This window comes from Homalodisca vitripennis, chromosome 2 (assembly GCF_021130785.1).
Source record: "Homalodisca vitripennis isolate AUS2020 chromosome 2, UT_GWSS_2.1, whole genome shotgun sequence".
Lineage (NCBI taxonomy): Eukaryota > Metazoa > Arthropoda > Insecta > Hemiptera > Cicadellidae > Homalodisca > Homalodisca vitripennis.
In genome coordinates this window covers 117,774,247-117,797,849 of record NC_060208.1, presented here as the reverse complement: position 1 = coordinate 117,797,849, position 23,603 = coordinate 117,774,247, and the positions used below count along the sequence as shown (strand labels likewise).

Sequence of the window (23,603 nt, the reverse complement as noted above, 5' to 3'; positions counted from 1 at the left end):
TCTAAAAGAAAACTTTACATTACAGTGAATATAGTGATGGGTAAAACATTCCCGAACATAGGATAATTTTACTCTATGCACCGGAAGCGAATCACGAAACTACCAATGACATTTTTAACTAATGTAACTTTTTCGATCTATATTCTTGACTAGAGTGCCAAGATTAACTGAAATATGACTCTGAAAGAGTGTCTTTATCCTCAGTGCTGATACTGAAAAGTTCAGTATTTCGGAAAAATGTAGATTACGAAACGAGACCACTGGAAATTAAGGATTTTACTGTTACACTGAAAGTGGAGGAGTCAAGCAGAAAATAACCACTTTTTGACAAACAAATTTTTGATTAGGTCATCATAACGAAATTATCTACGACAAAGGAAATGTATTTTATTTTTATGTACCAAGGAGAATTTTAAAATGGAAGTGACTAATACCTCGAAAATTATGTAAAATTCCTTGATATTTTACTTTATTCCATACATCAATGTGAGTTTTATTAGACCAATTTAATTATGTATACAAACACACACACACATGTATATATACGATATATCGTTATTCATGGGTACGGTCCAATAAGCGGACCCGGTTTTTTATATCGAATCATAGACTATCAATCGATATAAAAGTAATAACAATCATATGTTTAAATTAAAATGTGAATTTAATGATAACAAATAATAAATGAACATAACCAAAATCAGGGAAACTCATAACTTTAACTAAATGAAACAGAACGAAAACGTTTTTACTAAAGTTGTGTCCACCATTACCTTCTTTTTTTGCATCTGAAGACGACCATGTTAGCTCCTCTGACAGTTACATTTGTTACCTTTCCACAAATATCACATAATGGATTCTTAGGTACTAACCCAACATCCTGAAGCCATAAAAAACATATTTTATCGTCTTTTAAAGCAATTTCGTGAAGCTTCCTAAGATTGACGGCCATTTTAATACACAATGTTACGTGAAATTTAAAATATTACCTTAATTGTATTATTTGAAAGTGTTTACAGCTGTTCATATAGATTATTTAAGTTGTTAAAAATAATTCATCAGTATCGATTGATTATATCGATGGTTATGATTAAGTAATATCGTTTGCCAATTTCGATATAAAAAACCGGGTCCGCTTATTGGACCCTACCCTTATTCATGATTAGATTATAAGGGCTCTTAGTTTCCAACACGTCAACCTAAGTTTATTGCGCTTCCCCAAGTACCACTGATAGGACCTGCCTACCCCTGTAGCTTCGAGATTGAGACCAGGAAAATTCCATCCATTACTGTGCATTTAAATGAACTAAAGTTAATGAATGCTCATTTAACATTTGATAGTTACAATGCGTCTCACCAGCTTTTGCGATTGGTTGTGTCTTGAACCTCTGTCACTTCCATCTAACAACCTTTTTTCAATGTCGGGAAAATAATTAATCGCTTCCATGACTTTCGTATTTTTGTTTGTTGCTTTTATATTAGTTAAATAGTAATCTATGAGTGTTTGATAATATGGCTCCCCTTGCAATATCTAAACAATCTCTTTACGTTGTGCATGCACTTTGGCATGTAAATTTGTCAGTTCATCATCTAGTGCTAGTCTTATTTGTTACTTCGACACAATGCACGATTAGATGATAACAACTGAAAACTGCACCTTGTAAATCAGTTGCAATATTATTTAGATACATAACACAAGTTCTTCCAGGGTGGGACATATAAAAATATATAGGTATCTTTAGGTCTCACTGTAGCAGATTATTATCTATGGGAAAGATTTAAGATATTGTGTATCAAGTGAGGCATAAAGGGAGAGAAATGTGATTGTAAGAATAAAAAATGCCACATTTTCCATCTGTAATGAAGAAGTTATTTGTGTTGTGGGAGCATTGAAACTAGAATTAATCTTTGCTTACCCATAAAAGAGCACGTTGATTGGGACAGAAGCCTTAGCGTGCTTGCTATTTTACTAAAGTACTTATCATAACTCAAGATACTTATCATTTCTTTATTTCCAAGGAGCATACATCCAAATTCTACAATATTGATAGCTGACTCACAACAATATATCAAAGTTAAATAACTGTATAATTTAACAAAATACACAACTAAAAATTGTCAGAAAAAAACAGCTCGTATTAAAAAAACCACATACAAGAAGTAAATAAATTAGTAAGAAATATTATTAACATAGCATGGGTATCAAAAAGGAAATAACAAGAAAACAATTTTATTATTAACAACCAACAACACAATACTTTCTTTAGAGAATAACAGAAACAAGATAACTTATGTACAAAAATGTCACTCAACTACTGCAGAGTGTACCTAACATAACATAGGCTTTCAACTGAAACAGGAGAAAACGTTCAGGTGACTATAGACGGTTACCCAGCTGTTGTATTTGCTCCATTGTGCTGTTGGAATTCAGGAAAGATGAGTGCCGTCTTTTCTCAATTAACTCCAGGAATTTTGTGTGCCAATAAGGTCACATGTTCCAGATGGAATGGGAGAATCTATAAAATTTTACACAAGCTTGTAAAGGGACATGGAATTGTGTAGTGTCTCGGCTGGCCTCCAGGGAGTTTAAATTTAGGTCTTTTTCCAAGATAGAGCTGCAGTGAAAGTGTTAACATGTATTATAGCCAGACAGTTATTGTATAGTAGTTGATTGCTAGTAGTTCGTTTGCTCTCTTATTAAAATACTTATCATCACTTAAGATAGAGCGGTAATTCTAAGCAATATATGGGTCAACCTCGATTTTTCTCATATTACAATATAATGTTCCAATAGTCAATTAGAAAAGGAAATGACTAGAATTTATTGCCGGAAAGCAGTTATAGGGAGCAGGCAACTCATATTACAATATAATGTTCCAATAGTCAATTAGAAAAGGAAATGACTAGAATTTCTTGCTGGAAAGCAGTTATAGGGAGCAGGCAACCGCGAGAATTACCTATTAGTGATCAGGGGCACTGACGTGATCTGGGCTTCAAATTTGGAACTACTCGAGTTAATTTTTTTTCTAAAAGAGCAAGCAGCGCGAAGCGCTGCGCAGCGGGCAAGCATCGTGCGTGATCTTCGTATATACTGAATTGATTCAGGCCAAAGGAATGACACAGATTCCTTTACCAGATTTTTACGGAGATTTTGTATTGGGCGGATTATATTGGTTTACTTTGCTTTCCAGCATGTAATTATGTGTTTAAAACTGTTTTACATACATTACCTACATTATATTGTAATATGTAATAACAATTTATCAGAAATTTTTAATAAAAAAAAGGATCACGCACGATGCCTGCCCGCTGCGCAGCGCTTCGCGCTGCTTGCTCTTTTAGAAAAAAAATTAACTCGAGTAGTTCCAAATTTGAAGCCCAGATCACGTCAGTGCCCCTGATCACTAATAGGTAACTCTAAGCAATATATGACCGTCTGGCGGTTGCCTGCTCCCTATAACTGCTTTCCGGCAAGAAATTCTACTCATTTCCTTTTCTAATTGACTATTGGAACATTATATTGTAATATGAGAAAAATCGAGGTTGACCCATATATTGCTTAGAATTACCGTATGTGTATGTTCAGCGCGCTTGTACACATATTCCGTTTTCAATAACATAACAAAAAATCCTTAGCAATATTTTTGAATTAATGGCAGCTAGTAATGGTTTTTTATAATTTAATTTAAATTTTTCATTGTTTAAGTACTACAGCGCTTTAGCAGTCTGACGTGTGTGAATGATGTATTAATTAGTAACATTTCTGTATTAACTACAAAATAATCAGCTATTATAAATTATTTTATCAAGCCATTTTCAATTATTGTTACTGGTAACTTTTACTTTATTTCAGTCATTTTTCAACTGAAAGGCTTTTCAGTTTAATCAATACTTTAATTTTTGGATAGAACAGTGTTTATCAGCTATTTAAAAAATGTTACAAAATTTGGCAAAATTGTAAATATAAATTTTGAAAATACCTGTAATTTAACGTAAAACACAGCCTATCATTAAGTTTGAAATTTTTTATTAATTCAAATTTAGATTTTTCAAGGCTTAGGAGTATGGGGTTGCATTAAAACGTTTTGTTTTTAAGGTTTTTTTTTATCTAGAATAATAAATTAAACTGATTGAATGATAATAACAACCCTAATTTTAATATTGGGAAATATAAAACATTCCATTTTTTGACATTTTGAAACAAATTAAGACGTACGACAAATTTTAAAATATTTGTATTTAACCCTTTGCGTGCCACGGCGACGATACATCGTCGCCAAAAACCCTTGCGAAAAGTGCCGCGGCGACGATCGATCGTCGCCGACTTACTGTGCGAAAAGTGCCAGGCGACGATCCGTCGTCGCCGTCTGTTATCGTAATTTTTAACGCTTTATTTTTCATGAATTCTTTTCACAACCAATATTGTTTTATTTGTTAACTATCCTGCAATAGATAAATAATAGTTCACATAGTACTTTATATTAGTAAAGATAAAAAAAAACACAGAATAATAGAAGCAACAACAGCTGGCGGTGATCAACCGGACGCGTAACATCGTTTGCGCGTAAACAACTCGCTACGTATAGTATGCGTAATATCTAAAATAATACGTTCGGTCATATGGTTGTGTTTATATCGTTTTGAGGTTAGGAGTTAGGATCTCTAAAATGATTTTGTTTAATTGATATCTCCCGTGCGTGCGTGCGTGCGTGCGTGCGCGCGCGCGCGCGCGCGCGTGTGTGTGTGTGTACATATTTTTGGGGAAAATATGAAGACTATATATTAGATATACCTTAGAACCAAAGGATAAATGTAAGTAATGCATTAATTATTTTTGTTTTAGTGTTGTGTTACCGGTACTGAAAAATGATTTTTTCTTTATGTACATAATTTCAAGCATTGTTATGTAACTATAGTAATTATATAAAAAAGTTAACCATTATTTTTTTTCACATTAACAATGTTATAAAGAATATTAAAAAAATTCTTCCCATAGTAAAATTGTTTCTTATTAATTTGTAAAAAAAATAAAAACTAAAAAATAAAAATTGCTTTATACATTTTTTGGTTTTGACATTCCAAAACTAATATTATTTTATGTTGTTTCATTTGTTTTGTAACATTTTATTGTAATACAATTTTTTTACAAACATTTTGATACCTGTTTCATAAAAATAGTATGAAAAATAAAAAAAATATATTCTTTTTCCGGAAGCCCGGTAATACTTCTTATTATTCCCTGGCATTTTTCGCATATGACTTGCAATATAGTTGCTAGTGCATTTCTTTTGTACAAAATTTTTTGCCTTGTGGCATTCAAAGGGTTAAGTTAAACTATTATAACTTGACCTATGTTTACATTTGAACTTTACGAGATTCAAACCATGACCCTCTATTCAAAAACTCCTTATAAATAGTAAACTCCTAGTAAATTGAAATAGTTCAAACTTTACGGAATAGCTGATAGCTTAGATAATGGGTTTATTCATGTGGCGTTTCTATAGCTCATACTGTTGTTCTTATATAAATAGTGGATGGGTGGTCTGGGACACTCTGTATGACTGTAAAGATTTTGATGTTCTTTTCATACCTGTTCTTGAAGGATGCTGGTTATGAACCTGCTGAAGTTAAATTTTTATTCAATTATCGATGAAAACATTATTTATGGAAGAAAAGAGATATTTGTGTTTTGTTAGTTTTAATTTTTGTTACAAAATACAATTTAACTGCAAATCTTTGGATATATACATATTAGATAACCAAACCCTAGTTGTCAACCTTCAATATATATAAGTGGAATTTCTTCCTTGTCTTGTTTAAGAACCAAAAACAAAATGTTAGCTCTTTCTTTTGAGCGCCATATATGCTCGGACTCATTTTCAAATTTTTAATTGATAGAAATTTAAAACCGCATCTAATTATAATTTGAAACTAACAAATTTTCTTGCTGTTCTAAAAGGAAACTTTTTCAATACTGAATTTGACTTAAGTTTTATCATTTGTGGCTCATTAAATAGTAAAAATGGTTTAAATTACATAAAATTACTCAAAAAGCTTAATTTTGTGTCTATAAATACATTTGAAGGTAATAGATATACCAAATAACATCGTAACCTACATATCTTGAAATTTAGGGCCAGTGCGAGCACAGCGAAAAATAATTGAGATGTTTTATACTCAAAAAAACTAAATGTATGCCTCACTAATTTTTTCTGAGAATATACACTATAATCACTTGCAATAATTACTTGGTAATCCATTTGGATGAACGCAGAACATTGAATGTAGTAATGATATGGGTTTTACGAGTAATATTAGATATATTGAGTGTATGTCAGGTTTATGGTAGCTCAGGTAGATAATGTTTGGGATTTAAAAGCAGCACATAATTAATTTCTTGCCTAAAACTTAACAAAATGAATAAACGTTGTGACATAAGAATAAATTAGACAATAGGAAATGAATTTACTCCTACAATTTTGTATAGTAAACAGAATAATTTGCCACAACTTAATACACATGTTGTAATATAAAATGGCTGGTCAGATTTTATGCTCAGGAATGGACAAAAGTGATACATATGTATATTGTATTATGAACTGATACTGCTTCTGATAACACTCTGGTTTATGTCAGTCTTTCAGGCAATAACTTTTACAACAGAATTTTTTAACATGCTGACTGCTGCTTGTGCTGACAGGGCTTCACATATGTACTAACAGTGTGCTGTGGAAATTGTAATTTGTATTGTTTTTTTCTTACTCTGAAATAATTTATTTTACTCAACAACAACATAGAAATGTTCAGTGGGTTTCTGAGTACTATAAATTACTTTGACTTTATATGACTTTAATAAATCAGCTGGTTCTTTGTTTTGCTAGCCAGCATTATGAACAAGCTGTGTGTGGCTAGTACCTAGAAGAGCTTATTTCATGCATCTGTTAGTTGTTCTAATTTCATGTTTATTTATTTTTTGTCCTAACAATAAAACCAGGTGAGGCTTATAAAAAAAAAATTAGAATTGTGTAATTAGACTTGTTTTTGTTTTTTAAAAGTAAACCAAAGAAGTAATTAAGTCGGTTGCCAAGTTGTTATATCTGTATAGAAATATCATGCTATAGTTAAATGTTTCAACCTCATGTTCATTTATTTTGTGTCCTAATATAAAACACTAAAACCAATACATTAGGTTTTTAAGCTAAAACTAAGTTTTAAAAGTATAAATTGCTATTAAATAAACATATAAAATCAAGGTAAAATGTCTTAATACAAAATAAACACATAATGAGTGTACAAAAATATTTAAAAGAGGACTACCGCTTCTTAAATATACATGAATACCCATGTACGCCCATATCACAGTGTGGGAAAACTCGATACAGCAAGCTATAGGCACCCATATGTGTGCATGTATAATAACATCATAACACATGTGAAACTTTATATATATATATATATATATATATATATAAAGTTATATATATTATATCATCTTTGGTTTACTTTAGGAATAAAAATGATTCAGTGAATGGGGCGAGTAGGGCATCATCCAGCCAGCATTGAATGTGTTAATGAAATACCATGGACATAACAATTACTTACAATACAGTTTCTCTCATTAGGAGATACTCTAGTCTCGGTTATTATGGGCACTTTCATGGATCCAACACTAGAAGATGCCAACTGGATAACCAACAAAGTACCTGGTATATAAGAATTATAGAAAACTATTCCTTATTTTACAGTGAAAATCTGTACATTGAAACCCCTTGAGTACCAAGCATTTTTGAGAGGGTGGGGCTATCAGTGCCAAGTATTTTACGCACGTCACCTCTCTCAGTGCCAAGCACTCTTTTGGTGTTTGTGTCGTGTTTAGCTAAGTTATTCATAACTTAAAAAAATAAACATAATGAAATGATTGTTCTTTCATTATGTAGAGGAGAAAGTAGACTTGAAAGGTAATATTTATTTGAATGATAAAACATGTTGTTTTTAAATAAAAGAGTATAAACAAAAACTAAAGTTTTTAAAACTTTGGAATACAAAAATTTAACTTTATGACCTTACTTTATTAATATGCATCTTTTTTATTGTTCCTTGTGTACATAAGAACAATCATACCAAATTAAAAAAAAGTATATGTATAACTGAGTTTTCATTTTTTTTGTATTTGTCTAGTGATCCACAAAATAATTCACAGCTTATTCAAAAATAAACATAGGATGATTTTTGTTTAATTGTGTTGGGGAAAAAGTAGGATATGATAAATAATTATTTAGATGATAAAATCTGTTGAAACTATTAAATTAATAAATTATACAAAAATTTTAATTTTTTACGTATTGATAAAGACAAAGTGTAAGTTGTTATCTTAGTAAATTTGTATGCAATTTTTTTATTGTTCCCTATATAAGTAGGAAGAAGTAGGTCTTTGTAATACTGAGTATGACTATTATTATATATTAGTGCAAAAGATTGAAAATCTACACTTGCATGAAAGTTGTCTCTTATATTTGGCAAATAGCTTTTACCAGCTGTAATAAATAAAAAAAAAATTCTTTTCCGCAGCATTTAATATAAAATACTATTTTTGGTAAGAACCAGGTTGGCCTGGAAATTTGGTTAGTTGAGTTTTGGTTAATGACACACTAGTGTACCAATTCCCAAGTGGTGTGCCACGGAATTCCAAACAGTAGATTAACGAGTAAACATTGAAAGTTTTTTTAATCTTAAAAGCTGTTGTATTCTAAATTGAGAATGCTGCCCTATACTATAATGGATACCCTTAAGACAGAAACATAATAAGAGCAAAGGCTGCAGTATAATAAGCCTCCAACACTTGAGTGATTGATAATATTGAATCATCATTTAGAACGATTGAAATGCTGTGAGACATATTTACCTTGTTAAATTATTGTAAGTACTACGCTGCTCAAACTTAGTATAAACAATTTTTTGACATATAAAAATGTAGCTTCACTATGATACAATTTTAAAAGTCTATAACGTAATTCAGTGTGACATTATTGTTCCTAAGTAATTGAAACAAAGGTAAATCATGTGTATGATATTTGAGTAATGGCCGCTAGAGACGGAAAATACTGTTGTTTGTCAAAACCTATTACAAAATAACGTGTTATTACGTTCCTGTAACCTGTTACCGTAGTAGCGTGTAAGTATACAAAAATATAACTAACTCGCTGCAATGTAATATAGACTGATAAAATAATAAATTTATAAACGGGTTAATTCAAATTGAACAATTCAACACAATTATTGGGTACTACAAAGTCCTTTACTAGTATTTTTTATTAGCTAATGCATACGTATACATTATAAATATAACAAGTACTTTTTGTGATTCAATGTTTATTGAAAATAAATATAATAAGGTTATCTTTAACCTCAAAAAGTACATACATGATCTGAGCTTGAATTTGGTTACTATCTCGAAGGATGTTTTTCTTATTTTGCCAGAAGTGCGGGGTGGCCCCAAATTCGGCACCACCGAAGACCGCACTGATTGGGAGGGGCATTTCTGATTAGTGTTTTCTTGACAACAGATCAAGTCCCAGATCGCCCAACTTTTCCAATATCAGATCATGTTACAAGATTAAGGATGTGATTTAAAATTGGAGAGTACCGATTGGATATGCCTCTGGCCATCAGTACGGGCTTTGATGGCTACTCCACACTGCTGCCAAAAAAAGGTAAAATATCCCTCGAGATAGTACCAAAATTCAAGCTTACATCACCTAAGTGCTTGTAAAGGTTATGTTTAACTTTGCTACTACTAATAACATATTTAGGTACTTTGGGATTATACCGACCACACCCAGACATGAATCGTTATTTCACATTTCGTTTCTACTGATTACTAGATTAGCGTAGAACAATATTTCGTCAATATAAAACAGGAATTGTCTTATCGCAAACCCCTCCCCATCCTCAGACAGAGGTCAAAGTCGAGCGTCTAGTAGATAACGTGATTGCAGAGTCTCGCCGCCCGTTCAGCTGGTGCATCGCTTTGTTGTACTTCCGTGTTTTACCTCTACATTTCTCCAAACACAAAAATTCAACAAAAACAAACATTTACCAAACTAAACTCTTTATTAAAAAAACACTAAAAACTTGTTTTTATTCTTGATCACATTCCGCCACCCAAAATGCGAGTGCCTCCGGCCATCAGCGCGGGCTTTGGCAGCACCTTCGGTGCTGCCCCGCGCTGATGTCGACGAAAGAAAAACATCCCTCGAGATAGTACCTATCAGTAAAATATCAAATTCTAGAGGGGCTAATCAGAAATATAAATTGAATTGTAATGGAAAGGCAATTATGTACCGTGCAAATCACGTGATGCCGCGCGGTCTGCCGTAATCAGGATTCTCGAGAAAGATAAGATAACAGCGACAACACTAACGATCACAATACCTGGAAATGCTTGTAAGTTTGTAATTTTGTAATTGAAGAGTTGTTTTTTCGTTCTATCATGTTTGTTTCTATAAATTTCTATTTTTGTGTTCTTCATACTAGTGTGGTCGGTATAATCCCAAAGTACCCATATTTACGATAACCTAATCTAAACCTATTTATTTTATATAATAACATTGCATATTGTCATATTTCCATTCCTTAGCCTCATTGCTTGTGTGAAATTGCCTCGGCTGTTAATGGGCACTGAATAACCAAAACAAAAAAATCGTTATGAGAACAAATCATTCAGCCCAGCTATTACTGAAACAACAGTATCCTGATAATAGATTAACACTGAATTACTTGTTACAGGCACTAATACTGCAGATCTCAAATGGCAGCAAGTGCTGTGGTAAGCACATACTTTTATTTGTGTCACATTTTTATCCTTCAAAATAGTAAAAAGTAAGTAAATGTTATACAATTTTGTTTGTTATATTTTATAAATACATATATCCTAGATTGTTTTTATTGGCCATAACATTTTACTTTTTATACTGTAATTTGGTTTAAGAACTTGTAGCAAGGATTCTTTACTAATAAATATCAAGATTCAAGTTTTGGAGGCTTATTATACTGCAGCCAGAACATAATCGTAGTTAATTATGCAAATTAATGAATTAGTGTTTGAAGACTAAATTATGAAAGTATTATAGTAAGTGTGCTGCGAGGTAAGAAATTGTTGCTCTAATGTATATTATTAAACTTTTCTGTAAGCATCTCTAGCTTCCAAACATTTGTTTAGGCCTATCTATACATTTAAACTAAATAGATGAAGGGAATAAACCTACCACCATATAGAAAATAAACATAGGCAATGTTGTATATAGGTGTAAAACAAACCAATTTTATACTCCAATCATTTATTAGAGTAATTCATCCATAAACACAAGTTAAATATGAAGGCCTATCTTTGTAAGGTTAAGTTATAATGGAATAAATAAATGTTTAAATAACAATTAAAAGACAATTTAACAAAGTTTATAGTAAACTCATTCCAAAATCATAACAAATTTTCTTTTGCGGCTAATATAATACAACATTTACTTAAAAATTAAAAATCTACTAATTAATATTTTGTTGTAATGGTGAGCTATCCGTTAAATTCCAAAGTCTAGCTGAAAAATGATCTAGTAGTGTATAGACAATTTTCTTTAACAAATGAAATATAGCTTAAAGAAGGTACTTGTTTTATCTACATAGTTTCTAGACAAGACTATTACAGTTACTTTTAACGGTACAGATGATCTGCATGGATGTTAGATGCTATTTCCGACTCCCACTTGTCACCATTATTCAAAAGTTTTTCCTTGTTGTACAATAGCTCTTCGTGGGTCTCTGTTGAAAATTCGAAGTTTGGTCCTTCGACAATGGCATCAACTGGACATGCTTCCTGACAGAATCCACAATAAATACATTTTGTCATATCAATATCATAGCGAGTTGTTCGCCTGCTTCCATCTGCTCTTTCTTCTGCTTCAATGGTTATAGCCTGAGCTGGACAGATAGCTTCACACAACTTACAGGCAATACAACGCTCTTCACCTGAAGGATAGCGTCTTAGAGCATGCTCACCTCTAAATCTAGGGCTCAGTGGACCTTTCTCAAATGGATAATTGATAGTTGCTGGCTCTTTAAACATATGCCCTAGAGTCATACCCAAGCCCCTAACTAATTCGGTCCAAAACATTGTGACAGCTGCCCTATCAGTAATATCATTCCATTCCATGCTTGGCTCTTTATAACCAACATTTTTGAAATTAGTTCTCACCTGACCAACATGACTGCAAATCACTGGTTTCAAGAAACTTTGTCCACTTTTACAAACATTGAATAACCTTAACGTCGCCATTGTGACAATGAATAGAAAAAGACGAAGATTGTTTCTGCTAGTTCTTTTCTGCTTTGAGAAAGAACAGCTGATTTGCAATCATATACTAACAAATTACAGACAGTTGTGATAGAGTTGTATGTAATATTGTACTATATATATATTGTATAATTGTATAAATGGCAATTGCCTTATTTAATTTCAATAAACATTGAATCGCAAAAAGTACTTGCTCCGCCGAGAGTCGAACCCGGATCTCTCACTTGACGGGTGAATGTGCTACCATTACACCACAGAGCGCTCACTTTTTCCGATTCAATTATTTTGTATTTGGCCGTATCTGTCACATATGCGTTTAAATAAGCAAACTAACATATGATCGGAAGACCAAATACCTGTCAAACGACTTTTATTTACATTAAATTGTATAAATGGCAATTGCCTTAATTAATTTCAATAAACATTGAATCGCAAAAAGTACTTGCTCCGCTGGGAGTCGAACCCGGATCTCTCACTTGCCGGTATATATATAGTCTCCCCTGGTTTATACATGGGGAGACTAATTTCCTCTATTTCACATAAGAAGTTGCTCACGGGCAGGCTGTAAGTATTGTAACGTTTGTCTGATATGTAGGTCATAGTTGGTTTTGTTATTTGTTAATGCTATTGTTAAATTTACGTTATTAAAATTGTAATGTATTATTCTTGTTTTTAATGTATTATAACTACTGTTACGTACGATTATTATGGGATATCGAAGTTTCATAACATATCGAATCATTCGATAATAATTGTATAACGAGTGTAGGCCGCGTATAGCCTTCCAGATGTACATGTACCCAGAGCAAGTAAATAATTAAATTTAACGTTAAAATGATTAATATACAATAATTTGGTAATATGCTATACATTGGATACTTTAGTTGTATAAAACTTTATTTTCCATGATATAGATTATTATATAATTATTTATAGTGCTGCGTCAAAGAAGGCAAACAGCTTTGCAATATATAACATTTAATTTAAATGGACGATATAGTTATTTATCAATCGGGATAAGTATACGCACGCAGACATACTCAATTAACATCGTGATTTTCGCAATTTTTTACAGATACCTATATTGAGAATTATTTCATTTCAAAAAGATTTTATTTCACAGTATTTACAAACTTTACAATAGATTTATACAAAACAAAAACAACAAACAATATAAAACTACCTATATTGAAATATTTACAAACTTAAATATAATTAAATATGTAATCTTTGAAACAAATTAAAAGTAGAAAACAATCAAAAAGAACTTACAGAAAAAAAACAAAACTTGATAATTATTGTGATATAAAATAGAGCATCCAATAGGCAAAGGCCCGATGAAGGATGCACATCAGATTAAACTAACATAATAAAACTAAACTCCAAGAAGAAATGAAACCGCTACATAAATAATATATTAATAAGAAAACCATACAACATTTATAAAACAAGTCATGGACGTAAAAATAAAAAGATTAATTTGAATGATAAAAGGTGATAAAAACACACATAATAATAAAATGTACACATTATTCATTATTTCATTCAACAATTTTCAGAAAGCACTCGCAATTATCCAACGAAAATAAAAACATTTTTAAACTAAAAAAACGATTTAATCGTGCTAAATGATCTAATTTAACGGAAATAAGATTAAACAATCTTGGAGCATTAAAAGTAAAAACATGTTTGAAAACAGTTATATTAAGCTTTGGAACCGGAACAAGCAAACTTCTGAAATTATATCTAATATTACGTGTGAGGGCCGGGTTTGAGCTTCTTATGAAAAATAGTTTTAATACCATATATATTTAAAGATTTCGCAAGGAGAATATTTTTTAATTTAAAAATAGTTTCCAGGAATGATTAGTATTATTTGATTTAGTAATAATTCGGATAAATGGTTTTTGAAATGTAATGAGGATACAGCGTGGATATATACGTACCTCCCCAGCATACAAGCCCATAACTTAGTCTGGAGTGTTATTAAAGCGTGGTAAACATTCAGTATCAAGCTTGTAGGACATACATCACACAATATATAAAAAGCTTCCCAAACTTCTATAAAACTCTTTCTTCAATGAATTTATATGACTTTTCCAAGATAAATTTGAGTCAACGGTAAACCCAAGGTATTTATATCCGTCCACTTTTTCAATCTTTTTAAAATTACAAACGTTACTCGCAGAGCACGTAAAGTGATGATAGTATACATCATATTCAAAGTTACTTGTTCCTCGTATGTTAAATATCATTAATTTAGTTTACCCACTAAAATTTCAAAATTTTGCCGCATACTTCGTATATTTTGATAAAAAAAAGAAAAAAATACTAAACTGTCATTTTCCAAGAAACAGGTGAGATTGTTAATAGTGGCCATCAGAAGTCACAGCAAATATAAATAACAAAACATATTCCGTTAGACGAATTTTCATTTACATATTTGAAAATTACGAAATTCCAAAACTACTAAAATTTTCCGTGAACATGCATATAGATATCAGACAATTCCAACCAACTTTCAGTTGCAAAAACATTTATAGCTCTTATGAAATAAAATCGAAACTTAGACAACAATATATTAAAAAGTTAACTTGGATGAAATATTACAAAAATTAAATGAATATTTCATAATGATAGTTGTTTGACAATTTTCTAACGGAAACATTGACAGTAATGGAAAAATAAAATAACCCTTTAGAAACTGGACATTGACTTAGAAGTATTATACCGAAACATTTGTATTTTAATCATTATATAAGACATATTTCTAGTAATTAATATAAGTAAAAATAACACATTTGTGACATACATCAATATTTAATGCAATTAGAATAGATACATTTCTTGATTTGAATTAAGTGTGTAAATAAGTAGTGAAAACATGCATAAACAAATAATTGAAATGATAAAATTAAATAAAGAATTGTAAAATTTAATGTAATGTAATGTAGTTGTGTGAAATCTCCCTCAGTTTAATATTAAATCAAAATAGGTTATGATTTTTAGAATTTATTAGGCATATTTATAATATCCGTACATGCTGTAATTAATTAATAAAAGAATTATAATAATATAAATTAAATACTATTTAATTTAAATCATTAAATAAATAAAACTGAATTTTTAGTCACTACTAAAACTTATTTATAGCGGTCAAAACGGAAATACAAATCAAAATATCTTATCCTGAATTTAAATGATACAAATACCTGTAGATAAAATAAACAGATGCACTTACAAATTGTTTAAGTCCGCCGTTGACAAGACAACCTTTACCTTCGCCCCTTGGTCCTTTCTCAGAAGAATCTTTCCGCCCCTTATCCAAAGATAAGTGTATCCCTTTTCCTTTTTAACTTGTCGAGCCGCGTGAAGAAGTCTACGCCTGGCTGAAGAGTCGCACTCATTCACATACTCAACTTCCGCCGGTGCCGATGTCAAACCGATGTCGTGGGTGTTGATATTGCGTTTGACTCGTCGTTTTTGTAGCAGCGCCTCGGCGTCCAGCCTCCGGACCATCTTGACGACTATCCCAGGAGGCTACCCCGTTCCATCTCTAGCGCGAAGCCGATGATAAGCGTCAAACATCGTGTCGTCAACCGGGTAGTGAAGCGCCCGTACCACAGCCTTGACCACAGTGACAACATTCTCACCTTTCTGAATCGGAATGCCGTGGATCTCTAGTGTGTTAATACGAGAATATTGTTCAATATCCTCCAGTTGCAACTCCAAGTCCTCCTGTTTACGTAGAGTAGAATTCTCTTGTCTCAGATTCTCAACAGTCTCCATCCACGCAACCAACTCATCTCTCTGCTTGCTGACCATTGCTTTTGTCTCTGCGAGTTCCTCATGACAAGTATTCAATGAGGCTTCAAGATTTGCTTCCACTTTCAGTCGTTCCTAAGTAAGGAAACGTTACTTTTTGTCTCGAGAACCATACTTTTACGCCGTGTTTTGGAGCAAGGGTCACAAAGCCACACATCGCCCTGTTCAGTTAGATAATTAATATCCTCGGGGCTCAGATTAACACATTTACCATGGTAACCATTTTTGCAATCAACACAAAAAACTTTCGCTTTAACATTACAGAGTGATTTTAAACAAATATTACAGTGAAACATTTTGCACGTAATGTATAAGTATAATAATTAAAATAAAAAAATAAAAGAAAAGATCCAATTCGACGATGAGAAAATAAATATTGCTTTAAATATACAGAGTTAGAAATAACTGTCTTTTAAAAAATAATTGGAGAATTCAATAAAAAACGCGCCAAATAATTAATATAAATTTGCCATTAATGCAGTAATCAGTCCATGAATTAATGCAGAACACGATCAGTCCATGACAGTAACAAACAACGCATGCTAGTAGTAGAGATAACTTAGACATCACGCGCGGTTGTATAAGTCAACGTTTATCCATAACCTTACTGTACCTCGCGATATGAAATATCTTTCAAGATCTCAACATTTTTATCTGCTGTTTCACCTCAGATAAACTGCTTAGAATTTGAATATGCTAGAATCCAAAGTTTTAAACTTACCAAACAGAGATTGCGATTGCGATAAATATGAAATGTAATTAAAATATTACAGTCCCACTGCATTAAATCTTTTTAAAGAATATACCATATAAAGAAATATATTTAGTACAAGATAGGCCATACAGTAGGACATGAATAGATAACATATGTATTGCCTGGAAAATGGTTCTTTATTTGTGGCCGTTCTCTTCGGGATAACATAGGAAGGACTAAGGGGCCTTTGTAGAGAAGCTTTCTTTAACCTTCATAAATAATATTACATACTTACCGTATCTTTGAGTCCTAATGTCCTGCTATAAAGTAAGTAACATTACACTACAGAACAAATATAAATTTATTTCATAGATATACTAATAATTAACATACTAAGTAATAGATTCCATTCTAAATTGTTGTAATATATATAGAGCGCTTACTTTTTCCGATTCAATTATTTTGTATTTGGCCGTATCTGTCACATATGCGTTTAAATAAGCAAACTAACATATGATCGGAAGACCAAATACCTGTCAAACGACTTTTATTTACATTAAATTTTATAAATGCAATAGCCTTATATATATATTACATCAATTTAGAATGGAATCTATTCTCCTATTGTCTGTTACTTATAACAAAACAACTAAAAAAGGTGTTGGGGCATGACGTGCGTAATGTTTACTTTGCTTGAACTGCAATTTGGAAAGCTGAATCTGCAGTCGCGTAGTGTACCTCGTTGAATAGACATCTGTGGTTGAATAATCAAAGTGTGTTTTAACCGGTATCAGCACGCAATTTTATAACTTACACTGTAATTTGTAACTAATTTGTAATTATGTAAAACTAACCTGGTAAAGTTAGGTGGTGTAAAAAAAAACCGTAAGTAAAACAAATACATTTTATTAGACATACAGTAACATTTATCCAATTTAATACAAACCCACACCTCGCTTCCGTAAGGCTGGACCTGATTGCACAGCAACAGGTCTAGCCATGGCGGGACAGGATACTGCCCTCATTAGGGAAACAGAAATAGCCATTAACTCCATAATAGAACATAATTATTGTACAAATGATGACAATTCAGAATCATTAACATTAAATGCTGAATTAAATCAGAATACAAATATGGAAAACAGACACAATCAACCCTAAACATTTAGACCAAACCCCAACACAAAACCGAAAGCGTACAGCATTAGCCACTTAACAATGAAAAAACACATTCCTCTAATAATGACAAAACCCCCTCACCAGACACTAAACGAATACACATCCAACGTGTTTACAAACCCGAACATAAAGGACCATTTGAAGTAATAGTTCAACGTAAAGATAAAAAAAAGATAAATCCATTTCAAGTAGGTAAAATTCTAATTACCCATCATAATGACATAGAATATAGTAACCGCTCAGGTAAAAATTTATCAGTTATCTGTAAGAATTATACTTCTGCCAATGAATTGGTTAACTCACCTTATCTTCCTGAATACAATGTTTTTGTACCCTCAAACAAAATAACCTCCATAGGAGTTTTAAAACATAGACTCGGATATAACCGAAAATGACATTTTGACAGATTTGGTAACTGAATGTGACATCTTATCGGTGCAAAGAATTAAAAAGAAAGTAGGTAAAGATCTGATCAATAGTCAATTTGTTAAAGTAAACATTTGATACAGATGAACTACCAGAGGTAGTTTATATGAATTATCTAAGGCTTAAAGTAGAAACATATATAATTCCAGTAAAACAATGCTACCGCTGCTTTGCATATGGGCACGTAGCAAGTGCACCGTGTGAGAGACAGCGCCTTTTGTCGCAGCTGTGGAGATAAGTATCATTCCGATCAATGTGAAAATCCCATAAAATGTATTTACTGCTTTGCAGATCACTGCAGTAACTCTAAACAATGCCCTGAGTATATCAGACAGAGAAAAATAAAAACCCGCATGAGTCTATTTAAGGAAGACTTCAATACGGCTAGTATTTTTGTATCCCATTACTTATAAATCCATAAAGTATAACAAAAACCCATCATATGCTCAAATAACCAGAACTAACTTGGATGAAAATTTTTTCCCTAGATTACCTGAAAACTCAATACACCCATGTGACCCTTTACAAACTCACAAATCAGGCCTACCTAATTACAATAAATACTCACCTCTAATGAAAATCCAAGTAACATCTGAAAATAATCAGCCCGCATCAAACTTATAACAAATTACTTAGTAATCCCAAACAAAACAATTTGATAAATTTCACAGTAGCATAAGTAGACCCCAAACTACCAATAAAACACAAGAAAAAGTCTATAAAAACCACTTCACTACAAAATTTACACAAGCCAGATTACAAACTTGACCCTCAAATTAGAGAACATTTTAAGAATCTCTTACATGAAAAATTAGCTGAAATACGTTACAAAATTAACAGCACAACATTATCTGCCACCTTAAAAAAAACAAATGGTAGAAATATTAATACCGTACATGGACCAGGAAATACTTTCTAAAAAACAAATCAACTGATAAAAATATGAAAACATCTAGTAGTAAAAACTCTACTCATGGTTTAAACAGTTGACAGAAATGTCTCAGGTAAAACCAAATGAATTAAAAATATTACAGTGGAATGCCAGATCTTTAAAACCAAAAATTCCTTGAATTGATAAATATTTTAAATAAAAATAACATACACATTGGAGTCATTCAGGAAACCTGGATGAACGAAAATGACAATTTAAATGACAACAATTATAAAACTAACAAACTTGTGTAGGAATGATAACTATGGCGGTGTAGCATTTATAATACACAAATCAATATCCATTACAAAAATCTATTCATACAATGACAATGTAATACAAGTTTTAGCAATAAAAATCAACAACTATGATCATCCAATACAAATATTTAATATATATGCTACAGACAAAAAGATAACACCTGATTTATGGAATGATCACATATTTAAATAATGATAATGGTTCTCACTGTCTTATGTGGGGATTTTAATGCCCACCATCCATATTGGAGTGATAAAAAGGCAAACAAAAGGGGTAATGATATCTTCAATGCATATTCAAACTCAGCATTTATTTATTAAAAATAATAATTTACATACAACAATTCCCACTATAATCAACAGTCTTCGACTATTGACTTAACATTTGCATCACCTAAATTACATGCAATTCTCAAAAAACTGGGAAGTTGGAACAGATTCTGTAGGAAGCAACCATTTACCAATTTTTATAACATTTCAAACTTCAGCTATCGTAACCGAAAACCCCCACTACACTTGGGTAACAAATAATAAAAGAAATATGAAAAAAAGCCAATTGGGAACTATATACTGAAGTTATTCAAAAACAATTTAAAGAAGTGTTAGAAAATGTACAAGATCCTTGTATTAAAATTTTATATAACATTTTAGAAGATGCAGCTAATTTAGCCATTCCCAAATTTAAAATAAAAAGTGGAAAGTCCTCACCAAAACCTTGGTGGAATGAAGACTGTTCCCGGGCTGTCGCTCACAGAAGATTAACATTTTCTAAAATTCAAACACAACATGACACCACTGAATTTTCAAAATTATCAATATGCCCAGTATACCACCAGAGAAACAATTAGATTAGCAAAACAAACTGCATGGCAAAAACATATGTAATTTAATTAGTGAAAAAAATACCACCTCTTATACATGGCAAATAATTAAAAAACTAAAAAGTAACAATAAACTTTGCTATTAACATGTCAGATATACAATATAATGAGGAAACTATGTAATAGTTTTATGAAAAATATAATACAAGACTATGTCCGCATGAAACCGAACTTAAGCCCAAAATAAATTGGAATACAAACCAAAATAATAATCTGGAAGTTAACTTTACTATTAAAAGAATTACAAATAGCTATAAATTCCAAAAATAAAGATACGGCCCCAGGACCAGATGGCATTACATATAGCATGTTAAGACATATGCCTTTAATAGCGTTAAAATATTTACTTAATATATACAATATGATTTGGAATGAACAATGTAACATCCCAGAGGTATGGAAAAAATTTAAAGTAATAGCCCTGTTAAAACCAAATAAAGAAAAACATTTATCCACTTCATACAGACCGATATCACTCATACCTTGCATGATGAAAATATTTAATACTATGGTAAAAAACAGACTAGAATGGTTAGTTGAAAAGCACAACATTATACCCAGTTTCCAATATGGGTTTAGAAAAAAAAACGAGGCTGTAACGATTACATTCTTATAATCTTATATGCGACATCAACATAGCTTTGTCACATAATGAAAATATAGTTGTAACATCGTTAGATATATCTAATGCCTATGACAAAGTTTATATACCAACATTATTAAATAAAATGAACAAAAGTTGGGATTCCAAAAAGATTTGTGACGTACTGTCAGAAATGGCTGATGGATAGACAAATACAGATGATTACGCCAAAAGCCAATTTTACAAGACAAACATGTAGGGGCTTACCCCAAGGAAGCGTGTTTAAGTCCTCTATTATTTTCTATTTATGTAGCGGACATACAATGTTACAATTGAAAGAAACGTAAAGTGCTTACAATACGCAGATGATATTGTAATATATTCTTGCGGTAAGAATAATGATATATTACATGAAATAATGCAATGCACCCTAAATAACATGTGTACTAACTTTGAAAAGCATTGGCCTTGAATTTAATGCTAGTAAAAGTAATACCATCCATAATTTCCAGAAAAAGAAATAATGAATTGAGAACGCCTTTCCTTATTCACACCGAAAAAGTGCCCATTGTAGACAGTCTAAGGATACTAGGCATTATAGTGGATAAAGCTTTTACTTTTAAACCCCAAATTAACAATGTATTCAAAAAGTGTTTAAAAGACCTAAATATAATTAAATCAATAACAGGTGGTAGATACGGTGCACACCCAGATTTTGCCCTACAAATATACAAAAGTTTAATAAGGTCCAAACTAGACTACTGTTGTTTTATTTATGGTAACCTACCTTATAGTGAATTGAAAAAACTCAATTTTATACAAAATCAGGCTATGAGAATTTCATTGGGTGCTTTTACATCTACACCAATTGTTGCACTAGAAATCGAATCCTCCCTCATGCCATTAAACTTGAGAAGACAAATGCTTACAGATAGACTTGTATACAAGATTGTCACAGAAAAAAACCATCCTATTTTCAACAGCATTAGTTATCTAAATCTACTCTGCACTCATTCACAATACTGGATACATAAGAAACAACCACTGTATATAAATTCTTACAACAATATAGAACAAGATAACCCTAATATACACACTATGGACAACAACACAAACATATTGGGATTTTGACTTGCCCTTATTTATGACAGACAAAATAGTTAAATGTATCTCAACCTTAGAAAATTATAATCAAAGTAAAAAGGAAAACAAACATAACCTATCTGAGACAAATTAGTCAATGAAATGCTTAACCTAAAATTTGGTCATTGTTTACAAGTATTTACGGATGCATCAAAGACTACTAGAGGCGTGGGCATTGCCTTCTATATACCTCAACACGGCATAGCAAAAATTGTACAAAATTAAACAGCACATTTTCCTCGTACAACGCAGAAATGCTTGCAATATATAAAGCATTGCAGTTTATTAATGAAATAGACGAAAATAATATCATAGTTTGCACCTGACTCACTATCATCTGTTCGAGCAATAGACGCGGTGAACGGGGGCAAAAGAACAGACGGATTAGTACTTGACATTTTCAAAACAGTACTATCAGAAGGCAAAAATATAAATATTATGTGGGTTCCAGGTCATAGTGGCATAAACCATAATGAACATGTTGATAAATTAGCAAAAAAGGGCAGTTATAGAAGGAATAGAGCTAAAAAATTCATTTATTCCCCATGAAGATTTTAAAAATCTCAGAAAGAGATATTATAAAGAAAAAGTAAATAATCAACTAATATCAACAAACAAAGCCATTTGGTACAAACACATTTTAGACATCACTAAGCCCAACCCATGGTTTAAACACATAAAATGGAAAAAGAAATGACATAGTAAATATTAATAGAATGAGATTTGGACATGCTAACATTCAACAGTAAATTATACAAAATAAAGAAATATTTTACACCCCTCTGCCTTAAATGCAACATGGGAACTGAGGAAACAATAGACCATATCATCATAGATTGTCCCCAATATGAACATGCTAGAGTAGAATTAATAAAATCAAACAGACATTTCAAGATAAAACACATCCAGTGAAAGACATTTTGCAAACTAACAACACAGACATTTACAGAAAATTATGCGACTTTTTGAACATAATACAAAAACATTTATAAAACACAAGAACATTTATGTATACCTATTCACTGGGATTCTTCATCCGTGGTCGTCCCCTTTCGGGTTAGAAATGTCATATAGACCCATGACGAGAAGACTCCTTTTAACCTCTATCATACTTTTAACTTCCCTACATCCCACTTTTACTAATATTATACTCTAACATGAACATACATTTATGTAACTAATATTTTAAATGTAATTTTTTCAGATGTAAAAGAAAAAGAATGACCTTCAACCACAGAAGAAATTTTAATTATAAAAACTCAGTGGACAACGGGGCTAAATGACAAAGTCATAGCCTTTAAAGAAAAAAAAAAAAAAAAAAAAAAAAAAAAAAAAGCT

At 31.6% G+C, this 23,603-nt stretch overlaps 1 protein-coding gene across 1 annotated transcript; it reads right to left on the bottom strand.

Annotated features, from left to right (window-relative positions):
- Positions 1 to 11,319: 11,319 nt before the first annotated feature.
- On the bottom strand, positions 11,320 to 12,349 carry LOC124354631 (NADH-ubiquinone oxidoreductase subunit 8-like). The gene has a single exon (XM_046805246.1). It carries the CDS (start codon positions 12,323 to 12,325, stop codon positions 11,705 to 11,707), a length of 621 nt encoding a protein of 206 aa, XP_046661202.1. The 5' UTR covers positions 12,326 to 12,349; the 3' UTR covers positions 11,320 to 11,704.
- Between the last annotated feature and the right edge of the window lie 11,254 nt (positions 12,350 to 23,603).

Bases quoted from the DNA above. Each gene is read 5' to 3' on its own strand.
- LOC124354631 (XM_046805246.1), bottom strand. From the start codon at position 12,325: ATGGCGACGTTAAGGTTATTCAATGTTTGTAAAAGTGGACAAAGTTTC.